Source organism: Myiozetetes cayanensis, unplaced genomic scaffold (assembly GCF_022539395.1).
Source record: "Myiozetetes cayanensis isolate MyiCay16 unplaced genomic scaffold, myiCay2020 scf5-8, whole genome shotgun sequence".
Classification (NCBI taxonomy): domain Eukaryota; kingdom Metazoa; phylum Chordata; class Aves; order Passeriformes; family Tyrannidae; genus Myiozetetes; species Myiozetetes cayanensis.
This window is the reverse complement of record NW_026087742.1, coordinates 29,842,670-29,861,673: the sequence shown is the minus strand read 5'-3', so window position 1 is coordinate 29,861,673 and position 19,004 is coordinate 29,842,670. Positions and strand designations below refer to the sequence as shown.

The 19,004-nt window shown below is 40.4% G+C and overlaps 1 protein-coding gene across 2 annotated transcripts in view; it reads left to right on the top strand.

Annotated features, from left to right (window-relative positions):
• INTS4 (integrator complex subunit 4) overlaps nt 1–19,004 on the top strand; it is a 37,714-nt gene that overhangs the window by 4,336 nt on the left and 14,374 nt on the right. For both annotated transcript variants that reach the window (XM_050331235.1, XM_050331236.1), the window contains exons 6-17: nt 1,575–1,625; nt 2,266–2,354; nt 2,598–2,718; nt 3,231–3,302; nt 4,341–4,515; nt 6,675–6,880; nt 9,145–9,287; nt 10,243–10,358; nt 12,310–12,443; nt 13,216–13,373; nt 16,425–16,518; nt 18,135–18,215. In XM_050331235.1, coding sequence (XP_050187192.1) covers nt 1,575–1,625; nt 2,266–2,354; nt 2,598–2,718; nt 3,231–3,302; nt 4,341–4,515; nt 6,675–6,880; nt 9,145–9,287; nt 10,243–10,358; nt 12,310–12,443; nt 13,216–13,373; nt 16,425–16,518; nt 18,135–18,215 — 1,440 coding nt within the window. The remainder of the gene's footprint in view (nt 1–1,574; nt 1,626–2,265; nt 2,355–2,597; nt 2,719–3,230; nt 3,303–4,340; nt 4,516–6,674; nt 6,881–9,144; nt 9,288–10,242; nt 10,359–12,309; nt 12,444–13,215; nt 13,374–16,424; nt 16,519–18,134; nt 18,216–19,004) is intronic.

The window sequence follows — 19,004 nt, the reverse complement described above, 5'->3', positions numbered from 1 at the left end:
AGTGCATGTAGGCTCTTTCTTCCAGTGATAAATCTGTATTTTTTGATTTAGCATTGATTTCCAGAACTACAATAAGCCACTAGTGCTCCAACATGCAATAGGTGGCTGCTTATGACAGGAAACCTGTGTGATAAGTCCAGAAAGAAGTTGATTTGTTTGTTTTAAAACAACATTTACGTCTTTCCCATGATCACATTCATTAGTGTTCCCTAACTGTTCATGAGGTTTGCTGTTGTTTTGTGCGGGGACCCTTCAGAAGGTTTTAGCTTTGCAGAAATGCAAGCTAGGACCATGCCTTTGAAAATGTTTCTTAACACGAGTTGCCTGTGAGTGTGTGGGCGTATGGAAGTTGCTCTATTACCCTTAAAGATTATAACAATATCCCATCTAAAGTGATGGTCAACAGGAGTATTTGAATTAATGATAATTAACTCCAAAGAAGGAAAGAGAATGCATTTGAAGAGATCAAGCTGTACTTTAATCTGTCTGGGATCTCCCTCTGCTGGAGGGTTACACTTACTCTGCACAGAATGGTAGAATCTTTTAGGTTAGAAAAGATCTTTAAGGTCATTGAGTCCAACCCTTAATGCAGCACTGCCAAGTCCACCACTGAACCATGTCTTTAAAAGCCACATCTATGTGTTTTTGAAATCCCTTCAGGGTTGGTGACTCCACCACTGGCCGGGGCAGCCTCTTCCAGTGCTTGTCACCTGTTTCTCTGAAGACATTTTTCCTAATATCCAATATAAACCTCCAGTTTTTGTCAGTACAAGTTTTTTGAAGTAATTTGCATGACTTTTACAGTGGTGTTCAACCAAATCCATAGCAAGATTTATGACCTTGAATTTGTAATTACAGCACAGAGAAAACTGACATTCTGTTGTCTGAAGCATGGAACATCCTGAATGAATGCAGGGTCACTAACTACTTTTAGGATTCTTGATCACAGTTTCCCTTGCTACTGTGTTTGTGTGGTTTTTGGTTTTGTGTTGTACTTTGAAGAAGGGGATATAGAGAAGAAAAATGTTTTTTTGTTGACTGTGTTCAACCAGATATTATCCCTTTGTTTATAGGTCAGATTCATGATATTGCCTTATTCCAGAGAGAAACAATATTTAGTAGGACACTTTTTTGCTGTTCCTCTGGTAATTGAAAGATTTACAAGACATGAAAACTCTTTGACAATGCTACTTTCGGATCCATGTTTCAGGAATGGGAATCAACTAATTATTTTGAGGATTCCTACATCTATTTTAATTGTTGTTGAGTATGGCTAACACTAAACAATTTTTTGATGCTTGGGAGAATGGACAGACAGTGTATTTACATAAATTGTATTTTCCTAATCTAATTATGAATGGCTCTGAAGTTGAAAAAATTATGTTGAAGTCAAGAATATTATTTAAAATAGTACTCCTGATAATGCAATATTTTAGTTATAGCAGAAATCAAGAAATGCAAGCAGCTAAGTTTACTCAAAGCAGAAAAAACGATGGCAGAAATTTGTGTCACTTAAATTTGTGTCACTTAAACATATAGTTACACTTTCCTGTGGCTTTTTTTCCCCCCTGTAGCTGCAACTTCATGAAAGGGGATTAAAACTACAGCAGGCTATTTACAATCAGGTAAAACTTTGTATTACTTTGTATTTGTTTTGTGCTTGTTTGCATACCTTTGTTTTTAAGTTCTGTGACAGTGTGCTTTCAGAGGAGGAGGGCACTGAGCAGAGGAGGATTATTTTGCACTTAGGTTGCTGATACTTCTTGTTGTCTTATGACAGTGGAAATAAAAGTCTGTTTTGCATCCATTGTGCTTAAACGCACTGTAGCACTGTATACTTAAGAAAGGTAATCATGGGAAGGGCAAGGCATGATGTAATCACTACTGTCATCTGGCAGTAATACTCTTGAAGTCTTAAACCCTTGTTCATTGGAGAGTACCCATGAAGCCCATATTTGTTATGTCAGTAAGGCTGTGCAGCTGCAACCTGTATCAAATTAGTTCTATTACAGACTGACATTTCATCCTCCCTGCACAGTGCAGGCAATTCTGGAGTTCTCCAGCATGTGCCTGATTGACTTTATTAGTACTAATCTGACTGATCGAACTTGGAAATACTAGGGAGCAGAAGGGAAGATTGAACTCATCCTGATTTTTAGTCTGTCTTTCGTGGTTCATGGTGAGGGTGCTGATTGGACTGTGGGAAGTGAGTGAAAGCTCAGGTGGAGACGTTTCAGGTGTATTGGACTGTGAATCTTCTTTCAGGCCTGCAAGCTGTTGGCAGATGATTATGAGCAAGTGCGTAGTGCTGCAGTTCAGCTAATTTGGGTCCTCAGTCAACTTTACCCTGAAAGGTATGTGCTGCACGCAAAGTGCTCAAAGTATTGGCAAAGTAATCACCCTAATCCTGAGAGTTTTGTGCTAATTAGTCTGAGGAGTAGCTGTTAGGAAGCTGATTTGAACAAATTGCTGATGCCTGATAAGAATGCATTGGTGCAGCGAAGTTTTGCTTCCTGCTATTTGTTGAATATCCATAGGAATTAGGCCATCCCGTATGGAATACGATCAGCAAACTCATTTGTGTTTCTCTTTGTTAGCATTGTCCCAATTCCTTCTTCTAACGAAGAAATTCGCTTGGTGGATGATGCCTTTGGAAAAATTTGTCACATGGTTAGTGATGGTTCCTGGGTTGTTAGAGTGCAAGCTGCTAAGTTATTGGTAAGTTGCACTCTTTTCTTCTCTAGCTGAGAGTAGTTCCTCTTAAGTTGCTTTACTTTTGATATATACTTGAAAAGAAATGGGAGGGTGTTTAAAAACTGTATAGGTAAATTTCTACCAAATTTCTGGCGATGAAAGAAATGAGAGAGGTTGAGGAAACCCAGAAGTTTCTCAGCTGAACTAGACAGTGCTTCTTTCCTTGAGAGTAGATGGTTGAGTATCCAAGAAAAGAAATAAGTGCTTGTCATAATTCCCTGCCCCTACTTCTCCACCACAGGACATGTAAACCAATTGGACTCAAGAAAAGCCATATTAACCTCAGTGAGCAAAGGTGATGTTCTGACTTTGTTACAAAGTACAATTCTTTAGACTCTGTTGTACGGTAGTGTCAGGCATCACAGAAAGTTGTTGGAACGAGTGGGTAAGATTGGATGCTGTGTTGGGATAAGTCAGGAAATTATATGGTGCAATTTAGAATAATCTTGTTTCTTTTGATTTTTTTTTTCCTGTAGGGTTCTATGCAACAAGTTAGCTCCCATTTCTTAGAGCAGACCCTTGACAAGAAGCTCATGTCAGATCTGAGGGTACGTAAATGTTTGGGTTTGTTTTGCTGTGGGGAGGTACTAAAATTGCACAAGAGGTATGTTAATGTTGAGTGCATTTGTTTACCTTGTCCTTGCCTCAGGGCTGCTGAGAGTTAATTGATGATGACAGGTTTTCTTTTAGATTAAAGTCATTGAGGCAATTGCTAGTTTTAGATTTCGTTAGTATAGTATGTAATAAACAGCTCTAGGCTACCCAGGTTTTGCAACAGCTGAAAGGGAGACACTTGTGGTTTTGTGATGGTCTTTGGGCTTAAAGCTTATTCATTGTGTGCAGAAAGATTGCATCCTAGTTTTAGGAGCAAGCTGAGGAAATGTCCTGCAAGATCTGAACCACTAGACATGGACATTTCAAGAGACATGAATAGCAAAAGGCTACTGAGCCTTGTGAGCAAATTTTTTTAGTAAAGCTCCTTCCTTAAGCAACATGCTCGAGATTATTATGCTCAGTTTTTTTTCTATCTGCAAAAGAATGATGAAGCTAGAGCTGCTAGTTTTGGTGGGCTGCATTGTAAAGGCTGTTAAAAAAAGTGCTGCACAGCTTTATTTACAGTGTTGGGGGAAGGAGATGAACTAGCATGCATGCTGAGTGAATATCCCATTTTACACATTGCTGAACTCTGGATAGCATTGATACTCATTAAAGTATTTAATTGCAGTTTAGCAAGTGGAACTGCGAAGCAATAGCATTTTTGCAGATCAGGTATTGGCTTCTTAACTAGATGAGCATTTGTTCTGACCCAATTTGGCTTTGGTTTTTACAATGGATATCTAAGAATATGTTGATTAAAATATATTCATTATTATCCTTTTCCAACATCAAAAGTACAGAGAGTTATTGGCAATTAGAAATAACCACAGAAGAGAAAGTACTGCTTGCTTATTTTAGCATTTACATGTCTTTCTATGTCTGCATCTATCCAGCTACATCTACTGTCAGATCCACTAAACCCATTTAATACTTTGTTTGGTCATCTTTTAAAGTTTACGTGGTTGTAACTGAAAAACTTGTTTGGACAGAGGAAGCGCACTGCGCATGAACGAGCCAAGGAACTCTACAGCTCTGGGGAGTTTTCAAGTGGCAGAAAGTGGGGAGATGATGCTCCCAAAGAAGAAATCGATACTGGTGCTGTGAACTTGATTGAGTCAGGAGCTTGTGGGGCTTTTGTTCATGGCCTGGAGGATGAGATGTACGGTATGTGTTGACTTACTATGGAATAGCTAAAGGAGATGTGTGCTGACTAATAAGCTTTGGGTTTTATTGGGGGTTTTTTTGGTCAAAATAGATTACTTGTCCATTATGTCTGGGTTTTTGTAGCAAATAGTGGACTTCGGGATAATGAATTAATAGACAGGTTTAATTTTGTCAGAGGTTGGACAGGCTAGGCTTCTTTTAGTCTCTGTTGCTATAAAAGGTTTTCTCTTGGCTCACTAGAATGCATTATTGAAAATCAGTGGCTGGATCTGTACTTAAATTTCAGGTGAGATCTGGCTTACATTTTTATCCATCTTACTGGGTTTTTTAATAGAAATACCTGTGTCCTGAGGTCACATTTATCTGTTCCATAGGGCTGTTGTATTGGTCTCCTGTGGTCTTCCTATGATGGACTTGAAAGCTGTAGTCTCTTTCCAGTTGTTATTTTAAAGACAATGAATTGTGAGTGTCAGACTGGAACACAGACATTCTTGAGCTCCTAGATTTGGCTGTGGCATTGACCAAGCTGATGGTCTCAGGAAAGTCTGTGTGCTACCCTTCCCAGTTCAGGTTTTCCACAGATGAAGTTTTGTATTTCTTAAGGCTATTGAGAGTGGCTGGTATTTGCATAGAACCATGAAAACTTCAAACTCTGGTTGTTATTCCTGAATTTGCCTTTAATGTTACTGGAAGAATGAGGTTAAATTAGAAAGTACAAAGCCACCATAACAAAAATATTGCTGTATACTGTGTTTTAAAAGTTGGTTTATTGTTCCATGACTCCTGCAAATAAAAGCATGTTTTCTTAATTGCTGAACTAAACCTTGAAAGTGCAGCTTTGTTTTTTTCCTGACTAATAGTAAAAAAGCTTTCACTGATTCAGTCCACTGACCTGACAATGTGAAACACTGTCCAGTTTCTTATGCCATAGGCCTTGTGGCAATATGGTGCTACTGAGGGACATGGATAAAACTGGACAGATGTGGACTATACACAGATCTTTGAATAATGTGGATCTCTTCCTCCACTGCGGCATTTTTAAATACTGCTGAACTCTCCCTGACTTGCAATGCTACTTCATTTTTTGAATTCCATGTTGTAACTTAAATCTGAATTAGTGTGTCAGCTTATGAGAGCAATTTTGGCAAAATGTTTCTCTTCTCTTAGTACCTTGGTCTTAATGACCATGGAGACTCATAGTTGTGACAAAAGCTTTGTTCCTGAGTAAGCAGGGGTCTTGCTGCATGTGAATTTTTTTGCTTAATCAGAATCATGAGGAGTCAAACATGTTCTTTAAGAACACTAGGCCTAAAAACTACACAGGAGTTTTAAGTAAATGTTGTCAAGATGAGCTGATTTGAATTAAAAATAGAATTGTTTTTAAAACAACATTTTTAAGATATCAGATTAATGATAATTTTTATGATCCCGCACATAAATGTTACGGAAGCTAAGGAGGATGGCTGTAGGAAAGAGTATCTCATTTCCACTTAAGCTTGTTATATTTGGGTATTCTTCAAATTCCTTCAATGTTTTACAGCATAAATATACTCTGGATGCTTTCTGATGCTTTTCTTTACTTAAATTCATGTAATTTTATTAGGTGGCACCTTTTTCCTTTCTTTTGAGGAATCTGAAGTTGCGAAGCAGAGGAATTTCATTCTGTTCACTGCCAAAATGTTAATTCTCTGGGGCTTTTCAGCAATTCATAAAGTGCTACGTAGCAAGTTAAAAATGCAGTGAAAACTCCAAGCAATTAAAATGTCAGGAAGAATAAACCAACCAGAGTTTAATTAACTAAATTAGTTTGCTTAAGATACCGGGGTTAATGCTACACTTGCAAAACACACTGTGAAATACATAATATTTATTGCTGGATCGGAGACCTATTTTTCACCTGCGGGTCCCTGTTGCAGATGCTTACAACAGCAGCATGGGCTGTATTAGAGCAGAGACTTTTGTTTTGAAGACTTACCTGTGGAAAGGTTCCCAGTATCATGGGTCCTTGCTTAGGCCCCATTGTTCTCAGCTTTTCTTTAGCATCTCCTGTCCTTAGCCCAGTCCTTGAATAAGACAAGACCTGGCCATTGGGTGTATGGCCTTTTAAACAGGACAGTTTCAATTAATTTACAATTAATTCCCTCCTTCCCATTTAACAGAGGTTCGAATTGCTGCAGTGGAAGCCCTCTGTATGCTGGCTCAGTCCTCGCCTTCTTTTGCGGAGAAGTGCCTGGATTTTCTGGTTGACATGTTTAACGATGAAATCGAGGAGGTGAGACTGCAGTCAATACACACAATGAGAAAAATTTCACACAATATCACGCTGCGGGAAGACCAGCTGGATACCGTGTTAGCGGTCTTGGAGGTAAGAAGTTCCAGAGGAGGCAAAACATTGCATTCCTGTTTGCTTTGGGGTGCTTAAATATGTACTACTAATCAATCGTGGGTAGAGCCCTTCTCAAATCTTCGTTCACGAAGCCTAGCCATGATGATGATGACTAATCAATCCCTTCGTTTGAGAGCAAACCCATTTTTTTGTTGGTATTTTTTGCTCTTCTTTGAACACCGCCAACAGCTCCTAAACTCTAGTAGCTTGTAATCCCCAGAACAACAGAATAGTTGTGAATTAGATGACTTTTAGATAAAAACTCTTCCCTTGATTACTGTGCTGTTGTCTCACGTGTCTCCTTTAGTCTTATGTTGCAGTCCAGCACTCTGCACCACTTCATGTTGAGTGCAACTTAATTTTCTTTCTGTTTCTTTTGCTCAGCTGTTTTGGCTGCACCTTTGCTTACCAAGAGGTCTCTCTTCTGGCTGTTTCAGAGTTTGCTAGTGTGCTCTCGGTGTAATTTTGGGTTTTCCCAACCAGCATCCTCCTAGTCAGTGCTCAGTCAGGAATCAGGGAACAGCATGAGTCAGCTGCTGTTCCTGGTTGATAAGGTTGATCCCGAAAGAGAGATTTTGGCTGTATGAATGGTACTGTGTCACACTGCTTTCCCTCAGACCTGATTTATTTGCTGAGCTATAGCCTCTGAAGCATGTTTTCTTGAATCTGCTGCATGTGGTAGGCAAGTTTCTCCTTCTTTTGGAAAGTGTCCCAGGTTTGGGCAGTGCTGCAAATCCGCTGTTTGCTTGGTCCAGGGCAGTAATGGCTTCTTTCAGCTGTGCCCCAGGAAGAAGTAAACTAACTAAACATATTTTATCATTCTGTAACAAATGCTGTGGAATATGATCTGATTTTGCAAACGCAGCAATGAGCTTTACGTGCCTCACATTTTAGTGTTGTTATTTACGTTTGTTCAAGCTGGGGACATGTGCGTCAAGGTATAAAAATGTGCTGGTTAGACTGGGTTCTTCTGTGCTGACTTATCATGTATGATAAATCCTACATGTATTGTGGTTTATATTGTCATAATTATTATCAGGTATTAGGACAGATCAAGTCAAGGGAATTATTAACATTTTAATGCATTTGTCTGATTCTGAAAGGTGCTTGCTCACTTTGTGTAAAATCCATCTTCTAGTACCAAAATAAAGGGTGTGGAAAATAGTATTGACTTTGCTGCCTAAATTTGTTCCAATGGTGTAAATATGGAACAGTTCGGAGCAGGGGTGACTTCTATTTTCAACCCACCACTTTGACCTTGTCTGAATAACTCTGCCAGCTGCTCCTTGTCTTTCTGACCAGACTTTAGATTTTGCTTTCCCTGTTGACCTTGATCTCAGTTTCTTGAACTGTGCTCATCTCTTGTCCCTTCATGGTTTTCTGCCTCATTTGTTTCTGTACTTCCCTTCCAATGGGCTGTATTGGTGGTCTGGAGTATTTTATGTCCATGGTCATTTCATTCCAGTCCCTAGAAATTGTCTGCTCTTTGGTCATGGTCTGTCTTCAACTTAGAAGAGGCTGAGCAGCCCTTCTGGGTTTTCCCTCTTTGATCATTTGTGTGTGTTGGCCGTCATTTAAGAACCTTTTCAAGAGGATTGCTCCTTCTTCTTTTGTGTAAGACAGTGATGAATGAGCTGTTGATACTTAGCAAATTATAATTAAAAAAAAAAAGTAAAATCCACCATTGAAAAGCATCCAGTTCTTGTATCCTATTAAATTTTCACATTGTGTCCAGCAGTGCCATGCAAATGCTGATAGTGAGGAAGTACAATGCGTGGGTATGGAATGTCAAGATGGTTTTTGGCAGAAAGAATGTAATTAATTAAGGTGGAGTTCAACCACAGCAACACTAAAAATATTCTAGTCTGTCCAGCCATTGACATGTCCTCAACGCTTACTCACACCCTCTGGAGGGTGGTGACTGGGTTAAAGGCTTGTGGAGTTAAGCTCCCTGTGTTGAACAATTAAAGGCTTCTCTGAAGATGATAAAACAGTCTTTAGTGATTGTTTTGCTGCGTTACCCAGCAGCTTCCTTTTCTGTTACTGTCTATTCCTAAGGGTACAACATCACCCAAACCAAATAGTGATTTTTGCTCTGCTTGAGAAGGTCAACAGTGAAGCATTCCCATTCATTCCACTAATTGAAGAATGTGGGGGATGATACCCGCAGACTCTGTGGTATTTGTTATGCAGGCACATCTCTTTCAGCACTCAAGAGTGTCTGGGTTGGGTTTTTATTTTAGGATTCTTCAAGGGACATTCGGGAAGCACTTCATGAACTGTTGTGTTGCACCAATGTTTCAACTAAAGAAGGCATCCATCTTGCACTGGTGGAGCTGCTGAAAAACCTGACCAAGTATCCCACAGACAGAGAATCCATATGGAAGTGAGTGATGTTCAGTGTCCTTGTGTGTCTACTTCTTTTCCTACTCCTTTTAGAAAGTGAGGTGCTAAGAAATACTGAGCTTGCTAAGGCAAAAAGAGGCATTGCATGTATAGAACCCTGTTATTCTATAAATATGTACAGTATTCATGATGGGTGTGGAGACTGTGTTGTTCTTGTTTGTTGATACTTGTACTGGGAATCCAGAACTGCTGACCACTCGTGGAAATATCCCTCTGTTGCAAACACTCAAAGCATTCCCAGAAAATATGATTGCAACCTTCAGTTTAAAACCTCATCTCTTCTACATGGCTATTTTGTGCTTACTTGACACTGTGTTAAATAGTAGTATTTACCAGCAATCAGTTATATCAGTTGTGATAAGTGGATTGGCCATATGGCATTGTGCTGGGAGTTCTTCTGTCTAAGCAAAAAGAAAACATTAGTGTGGGATTTTTTGGCTGTTTAATGGAAACAATAAAGGAAGTGATGCTTCAGCACACATGGTTTGAGATGGAATCCTTAGGTATTATTGGAAACACTTACTTTAACCTGCTTTGATTTCCAGTGTACTTTTACATTGTTTTGGAGTTCAGTGGAGTTTGGGGATTTGGGGGTTTTACCTCCTCCCTCCCCTATTTCTGAAGAAAAAGATACTCATTCGTTAGCATCTAGTATAAAAGCTTTTCCTATGTTCTATAACTCCAGTTGTTAAGTATTTCATGGACAGTTTAAATAGACTATTTTTATTACTGCTTGCCCTTTCAGTTTTCTTGGATCCTATCAAGTATTAATGCAAATAGTCAGTTGTGAAGAAACAGTAGGTTTTGGACAGCAGGATTTTCTTTCTGACCAGCTCCTCAAAGTACTGCTGCAACATAAAGTAATAAAGCTTTAAAATGTTGTGTTTTGAAACGTGTATGTTTACTAAGAAATATTTCAACCTGTGTATTTTCAGATGCTTGAAGTTCTTGGGAAGCAGGCATCCCACCTTGGTGCTTCCATTAGTCCCAGAGCTGCTGAGCACACATCCGTTCTTTGACACTCCAGAACCAGACATGGATGACCCAGCCTGTATCTTTTTCAAGAACCCTGTTGATCACTTTGACTGTAGTAAATTTTATTCGTATTTTCCTGATACTCACATTTCTTAAAACATGTCAAACTGTAGCAGACAAACAATCCTTTAGCTATTTCTGAATCCCTTTGCACTTAGTTTTTTTACTCAGCAAGGAATTTAATAACTGTTTGTTGGAACCATCTTCATAAATACCAGTGGACTATAATTGGCCTCTTTTTATGCTGTCATGAATAATCAAGCAATTTGTCAAGGTTTAGGCTTTGCAGATGCGTCCTTTGATGTGAAAATGTGTCTGGTTTGCACTAATTTTGAAGATGCTTTAGCTTTTAAATAAGAAGAATTGATCATTTTTTTGAAATAATTCAGTGTAAGAAGTCCTTATGTTAATATTATCTCTTTTTTTATTGTTATACCAGTATCCTCTACAATAGGAGATGCCTTGGAAATACATTTTTCCCTTGTTATTCTCCTTGCTTCCCTTCTTTGCGATTGCAGAACATAGCATTATTTTTGATGCATGCTGAGACACATTGGACTGAAACCTTCCTCTAGAAGCTGCTCCTTATTTTTCTCCTCAGTCACAGGTCATCAACCAGAAATTCTGTACAAATTAAATAAATACCTTTGTGAGAATTAAAAAGTGTTAGAATTAGATGGAGAGAAAGATGAATCCATAATTAGCTGGTTTAGTAATAATTTGAGTGAAGTTGTCCTGTGAGTTGAGAATTAAAGGAACATTGCAGGGGGGAAAAGACTATTGTTTAACTCAGTGTACCTTCCTGTCCTGAACAACAGAATATCATTTTAGAGAATGTTTTGGAGGTAACTTGGCACCAAATTTTACTGAAACATATTATGTGAAGATAGGCTTACAAGCCAGAAGGCTACAAGGTAGACCTGAATGGTATGTTTGCAGTGCAAACTGGTAATTAAAAACATGGTTTTGTTTGATTCAAAGTGCTTAGCAAACTTGAATCAGGTTAGCTGAAAATTTGTAAGGGATTTGAGTAAAGAGTAGAAATTGGTTTGTCAAGTGGAAACCTTTTTGCTTGGCAGCCCACGGATGCAGAAGATTTTTCACGAAGTGAAAGTGTAGGTTCATCACTTCTGTGGCTGAACCTGCTTCTTCCCTGAATGTCCAGTAGGGAAATAGCCTGCATGCCCAAATGATTGTAAGCTTTGCATTGGGCTCCTTTCATGCTATCCTGTTAGAGAGCTTATGCTTGGGGTGAGCCCTGTTGCAGGTGTCAGCCTTTGGGCTGTGAAAGCCTTTGGCTGCTCTATATTTCTGAGGCTCTCAAACTGTGAAAGTGTGGGTTTTATTGCAGAATAATTTTTCTATGTTTGATTTTTTTTTTTTTTTGAGTTACTTGAAGTCTGCACAGAGGGATGTTTTTCAGGGCATCCTAGGCAATGCAGCAATTTTCAAAGACTTGGCAGTAAATGTATAATTTTAGATGTTGTTTGGGTACCAAACAACCTGAGCAATCTGCTCTAGTAGAGAGTGTCCCTGCCTATGGCAGGGGGTTGGAATTAGATGGTCTTTAAGGTTTCTTCCAACCCAAATGATTTTCTGATTCTGTGATTCAAACTGGTAGGCACAGTGTAAGATTTGAGGAAGAGTGGAACTCCATCTAATGAGTATGTTCTGCATTTATGATCCCTGGCTCCTTTGCTTGTGTTTCCTTTGAGCCATTCCACATTGTTGGTAACATCCTTCCTCCAGTATGGCTCACCCTGTATTGTTTGCTCTTTGTGCTTGGTTTTCATCTGCTCAGACAATCATTTCTTTGGGTTTTGCTGAGTATTTTCCAACTATAAAGAACTTCATAGACAAATCCCAAGCAAAGAAAGAGTTGTTGAGTTGTTGTTGTTTTAACGTTGCATCCCTGAGGAGCAATTCTTGCCATTGTTTATTTTTCTTTAACAATCCATTTTCAATAGACATTGCTGTTCTGGTTCTGATTTTTAATGCTGCTAAAAGTTGCCCAACAATGCCTGCCCTGTTCTCTGATCATACATTCAGACATTACGCGTATCTTCGGGACAGTCTCTCTCATCTGGTCCCTCCATTAAGAGTAAGTTGAACAACTTGGTTTGCACTTTGCCACTCTTATGAATGTTGCTGGTCTCTTCCGTGTGTGTAACACTTCATTCTAAAAGTTTTTTCTCTCAAGCATCACAGGAATTTATATTGAAATGTGCATTACGGCAGGGCAGACAAATGTTAGATTGTTACAGTATAGATTTTGTAATATTTTGGGGAGAATAATAACATCATTGCTCTCAAATGAGGATAGCACATTGTTTGCTGATTAGGAAAGAGTACTGGGAGAGCAGTATTCCTGGGAGCTTTCTGTAGCTCTGATTGTGTGTGTGGGAAAAGGGAGCTTAACCTTTGTAGGTCTTCGAACATTTGACTTGTATCCTACCTAAATGGTTTATTTGTGGGTGAGATGTGTTCCCTCATGCTTTGAAATATGTTTTCCTGCCTGGTACTGTGGGTGGGATTGAAGTTGGTCCTAAATCTTGTCGCAGCTCATAAAATGAATGGTGGTTTATGTGGTCTTGGACTTCCCTTGACTTTGCAGTGTCAAAGTTAATAAATGAGGAAGGTTTTTCCCTCAAAGGGATGTTGAAATTTAACCTGAGGATCTCCAGCTTCAAGGATTGTAAAATGTGTTGTATTAGCTAACAAAGATGCAGACTTGAAAGGCTTGATACAAATTTCGAGTTTGAGAAATCAATTGGAGCTCTCAGTTGGTCACTGATAAATAATATGGCAGCGTTTTACTATATTATTACTTGTGTTAGACTTTTATCTTTTTATGTGTGTTCCTTCTTGTGTAGTTGCCAGGTAGAAAGCTGGTGTCCTCCCCTGTCTCTCCCAGTATTACCCCGCATGAGGATCCTTCCCAGCAGTTCCTACATCAGAGTCTGGAGAGGGTTTACAACCTTCAGCACCTCGACCCTCAGGGCATACAGGAGCTGCTGGAATTTACCATCCGGTAAGATTGCAAGCCGACCTGTTTATGGGAGGATGGCTTAGGATTTCCAGTTTTTCTGACACAGATTCTTTGCTTCTGCATATGTACTTTAATGTCAAGCACTTAACTTGAGCCTTTTTCTGAAGACTGTTGTGATTAAGGAGTGTTCATGGCCTATTGAAATTGAAACTGATGGTCTCAGGTCTGGCACTGCCCCAGTGTGCGTTTTGGGGGGGCATCTTTTCAGAGCATGGGATAAGAGTCAGGTAAGGGTGTTCTTCTTGGAATGCTCACTTATGTGTAAACTCTCAGTTTTTATGGGGTCATCAACTGATGGGGGTCCTGGGATCCTAAAGGTCCCCCTTCTCTGTGCCCCCATTTTGGCACCCCCAGGCTACCAGGGGTCACCCCTCTCTGGGCTCCCCGTTTCAAGGTCTGCAGTACCCAAGAGGATGACAACCTTGTGTGTCATTCTTAGTTTTGTGTTCCTATAAGAGTCCCTCATTTTGATCGTATTATTTGTAATGTACATGCACGAGGGTTTTTTGTTTTGTTTTTGTGGGGGGAGAGAAGTTGTCCCCTTTGGTCTTTCATTTTCCAGGTCCTGTGACCTTTCATTCGCAGGAGAGGACCTGCATCTGGTGCTTTGTTGGGTTCTCATTGCCAGTCCCACTTACAAAGTACTTTGGCCTTCTTCATCAGCTGCAAATCAGAGAGTTTTTCCTGGAATAAACACTATTACTGCATGCTGCTGTCTGCTGCTGTATAGATAAGGGTGTGTGGTATTGCTTCTCAGTGTGAGTTTTATGTCACCTCTTCCGTTTCATCTCTAGACTGATTTACACAAACAAAACACTTGAAAAGGATCCTTTCAGTGTGGTTCCTCTGCTTGGAAAGAGGAAAAGAGCCTTATTTTGAGAGAGAGAAAAACAATCCAAAATACTTTGATTGGAATATGGAATTCCAAAAAAGTGTTACTCTTCTTCTTCCTCCAAAAACTGCCTTTTCTTCTGTGAGTAGCTGTGAATCCCTTTCACACCATCTGCAGCAGAGAATAAACAGTGAAAACCCAGCTGTGGAAACTCTATGGTTTGTCCTCAGCTGTTTTGCTGCTACTGTGAACCAGCTAAAATATGGTCTCAAAGCATTTAATGCACTAAACACTTGAAACAGGTAATCTCTTGGCAGAGCATCCAGAGTTTTACAGGCACGGGATGGGGGTCTGGGAACCTTGCAGACCGTGACTGTTTTCATTTCTTGAGCTGATGGAAATTATTGTCTTGGCTTTTTTCCTGCTGGGATTGCCCCCCAGAAATGTAAGACAGGCTTTTCAGCAAATCCGTCTTTGTGGTTTAGTTTCTCCATCTATACAACATGAATTTTTTTTTGTCTTTGCAGGGATGTTGAAATCTGTGTAAGATTTGTAAGGAAATAAAATTAGTGGGATTGGGAACTGTAGAAGACTGGAAAATAGAGTATCTTCCTAGCTGTTAGCTGAGAGATGACATCCTGTTCCCCATTAGTGTGTTGTGATGGATTATGACATGGGAATTAAGCACCCAGGAGCCTCCTCTTTGCTCTACTCTCTGGCAAAAGATGAAGTGGGGTTGCTGTGTAAGGCTGGGGTTGGCTCGACTGTTGTTGCATTGAAGGAAAGCACAACCCCTCACTACAAGAAAGACAGTGAGGTGCTGGAATGTGCCCAGAGCAGGGCTACAGAGCTGGGAAGGGTGTGGAGAACGAGTCTGATGAGGAGTGGCTGAGGGAGCTGGGGTTGTTTAGCCTGGAGAAAAGGAGGCTCAAGGGGACCTTCTTGCTCTCTACAACTTCCTGAAAGGAGGCTGTAAGCAAGAGGATAAGAGTAAATGGCCTCAGGTTGTGCCAGGGAGGTTTAGATTGGATATTAGGGGTAATTTCTTCATGGAAGGGATATTCAAGCTCTGGAAAAGGCTGCCCAAGGAAGTGATGGAGTCACCACGCCAGGAGGGATTTAAAAGATGTGTAGATGTGGCACTTGGGGGCATGGTTTAGTGGTGGGCTTGGCAGTACTGCGTTAATTGTTGGACATGATCTTAGGGGTCTTTTCCAAAATAAATGATTCTCTGATTCTCTGCTTAGGAGAGGTTTTCTCTGACTGCATATGTACAGATAATCTCATGGATTTTTTTGAATGTCTCAGGTCTCAGCAACCTTCTGGTTTGGCAGAGCTAAAGTTTCAGAATTGCATCCTAGATGCGAAGATAAATCTAAAGTAAACAAAAGGAAACGATCATCTGGAAAAACATACTTTAATAGCACAGTAGGAAACATGGAAGTAAATTGACAATTTTAGTAGACTTTGGAGCAAAGCAAAATGCAAAGAACAGAGACATTGAAACCACATCATCCAGCCTGTTTTCATTTCTTTAAAAAAAATCAGTTTTGTTCTCTTAAAGGATGCTTTTGATTTTGAAACATGCCTGACAGTAGAGAACTAAAGCCTTTTTGGGTTTCCATTGGCTGGCACTTTTTTTTTTTCTATCAAGTTAAAACCTGCTTATATTGCTGTATGATTTACAAGAAATGCCAGACTATAACACACCATATAGTTAGGCAAATATCAGTACATCAGATTCCAGCTTGGCTTGAAAAGGCAGCCCTGTTTCAGATACCCTCGGTTGGGTGAGCCTGACACATTCCAAACAACCTTTCCTAGCCAGCATGAGTAGTTTGATTTCCCAGTAGTGTAACACAAATCGGTCATTAGCTGCTGTGGAAGTCTGAAGTGTTTTAAGTGAAATCTGGAACTGCCACGCTCTATGGTTCCTGTGGGGCTGCAGAGTAATGTGGGTTGACAGACTTAGTGCTTCCACTGCTCTGCTGGTGTCAGCCTCTTGGAAGATTGGACATGCCAAGTCCCAAGGTGCAAACTGGCTTGTAGTGTGTGTTTTGCTACTGTTTCTGGTGCTCATTCTAATAAAAGCAGGAGGCAAGAATAGCTGGTTTCATTGTCGCTGTGTTCTGAGTGTGTTTAGATTAAACTGTTCACTGTCTCAGTGTTATTTTTTCTTTTTATTTTTTCACATGCTTCAGTGATCTTCAGAGGCTTGGAGAACTGCAGTCAGAACTGGCAGGGATGGCAGATTTCACTGCGACTTACCTTCAGTGTCAGCTGCTCCTCATCAAGGTTTGACTTCATCTGGGTCTTTTGGGCTGTTCCTCTAAAGTGCCCCCAGTCCATCACAGCGGTGTGCTTTCATGTTTTGATGTTCATGCCAAAAACTGACGTAGGATGAAAGCACAGGTTCTGTGAATTTCTGCTAATCCTGCTTCCCCCCCGTGGCACATAATTTATGCAGTACCTTTGCCAATGAGTATGCCAGTGCAGATCTCTGCTGCTGTACCAAAGGCTTATGTTGGTTCATGTGTATTTTGTGTGTGCAGAGTTTATTATCTGACAGAAATCACAATGAGAGCAATTATTCTGTAGCCTTTTTATGTTACGAGAATAACTTTTCCCTGCTAGTGATCACTGGAATGTTTTATGCTAAAGTGCTGCTGTGAGTGGAGTTTTCATTAGACCGTGATCTGCAGACAGCTTTTCTGGCACCAATGCCAAGGAGTTTTTAGGAATTGATTGAGCAAAATATCAGTCATGCTTTCCTTTACAATTTTGAAATGATCATCTCTCTGGTATTAGCAGGTGAAGTGGTTACTTCGACACCACGGCAGCAGCCCTTTTCAAAGCTCCCTTTTCCAAGTCAGCTTCTTGCTATAAACAGGAACTAATTTTTTGCTTCACAGAAAAGCTTGGGTTGGAAGGGATCATCTAGTTCTAAGCCCCTGCCATCGTCAGGGATTCCACATCATCAGGTTGCTCAGGGCTATCAGCTGGCAGTAGTGTTTAAGTTAGTCTCCTGGCGTTCTTTAGCGTTTGACTGTAACTTAAACTCGTGTAAAGCAAGAACTAAAGCAAGCAACAAACAGGTTTCCAGAAGGGACTCAATAAAAGCTTTGTTATGTAAAACAGGGGAGGGATTTTATTTGCTTTGCTAAATGCACAGCTGCCAGTTGCCGTGTCTCGTGGCAGGCCTCAAGTCCTTGGAATATGTTTTTCACCTAGAGAAGGTGTTTTAGATGAGCAGTGTTACAGTTCAGTACAATGCCAGCTGAATCCAAAATGAAATGTGCTGTCCAGGCAAAGGAGCAGCATTTGGAGGTGGCTTTGTTCCCTTCTCCAGGGTTTGACTGGACTGAACCAGATGGTTTTTGTATCTGGCAGAGGAGTGCTCTGTTTGGAAGAAGGGAGTAAAAGCTGCATCAGCCATTCTTGGCTTGAGTTGTAGGTCAGTTGATCAGTGATGGAGAGGAGTCAGTAATGTGCATAGAATGAAAAGTAACTCATAAAGTCATGGAGTCACAGAATGGTTTGGGTTGGAAAGGACCTTGAGGATCATCTAATTCCAGCCCTCCTGCCACAGGCAGGGACACCTTCCACTAATATGATACGACTAGAAATTCTGAGGCTGCAGAGAGAATGCAAATGTCAGAGCAGCCCTTTTCAGTACATTTCTTTCCTGTTGCTTCTTTCCTCAGTAGAAAAAAAAGCTATGGGGGGAAAAATATCTTCATTTCCCAGCCTCTCAAGGCTCAAAGGGTTCCAGACCTTTAAAGGCTCTACACACCCTGTGATTTTGGGGATAGTTAACCGGGATTCTGGGACCAGCCTGGGTGAAGGATATAAAGCTTGAGCTTTGGCTCCAGTTTTCTTCTCGTCATCATTTTATGGTTTTCTTCCTGTAGGCCTTACAGGAGAAGTTGTGGAATGTGGCAGCTCCTCTGTACCTGAAACAGAATGCATTAGCATCTGCTGCAGCAAAACAGGTGAGGTGGAAGCAGCAGAGTCTGCATGGAGGCAAATCCTTGGATATAAGTCCTTCCTTGGCCATGCAACAGGAATACACTTCTGTCCTTCCACTGCTGTAGTCTTTCCAAGTAAATCTTACGTCCCCAAAGTGGAGTAATTTCTCTTATCTTCAAAAGATGAATGGTGAGGAAGGGAGGTTCATGAGAACTGTAAAAAGGCAAGCATCTCACCCACCTTCCAGAAGAGCAAAAAAGGTCCAGAAAACGATGAGTTGCTTGTCCTCACCTCACAGGGAGAAGCTGAGGGAGCTGGGATTGTCCAGCCTAGAGAAGGGTGGGTTTACTACTGTCTACCCCTGTCTCCTTGTAGGATACAGATGAGACAGAGCCAGACTGCTCTATACAAGGGGCAGAGGGCAAACGATGAGAAATTTTAATTAGATATAAAGTGAAAATTTACTGTAAGGATGGTTAAATAGTGTAATAGGTTGCCCAGGGAGATGGGGAAACCTCTGTCCTTGAAAGTGTTCACAGTTTTATGTGGCTCTGAGTATCTGAATTTAATTAGACCTGCTCTGAGCAGGGGACCAGCCTAGATGACCTCTGGAGGTCCCACCCAATCTGAGTTACTCTGATTCTCTAATGTATAGATGATCTGATCCTGCAAAAACTGAAGCTAAGCCCTAAGAAAAAGAAGCAAGCAAGCTATTAAATAATCTGGAAACAAATCTAGGGTAAAAGCAAGCTCATGGATCTGCTGGGAAACTCTACTGACATTTTGAGTCTTCAGGTAATTAAGATGTAATA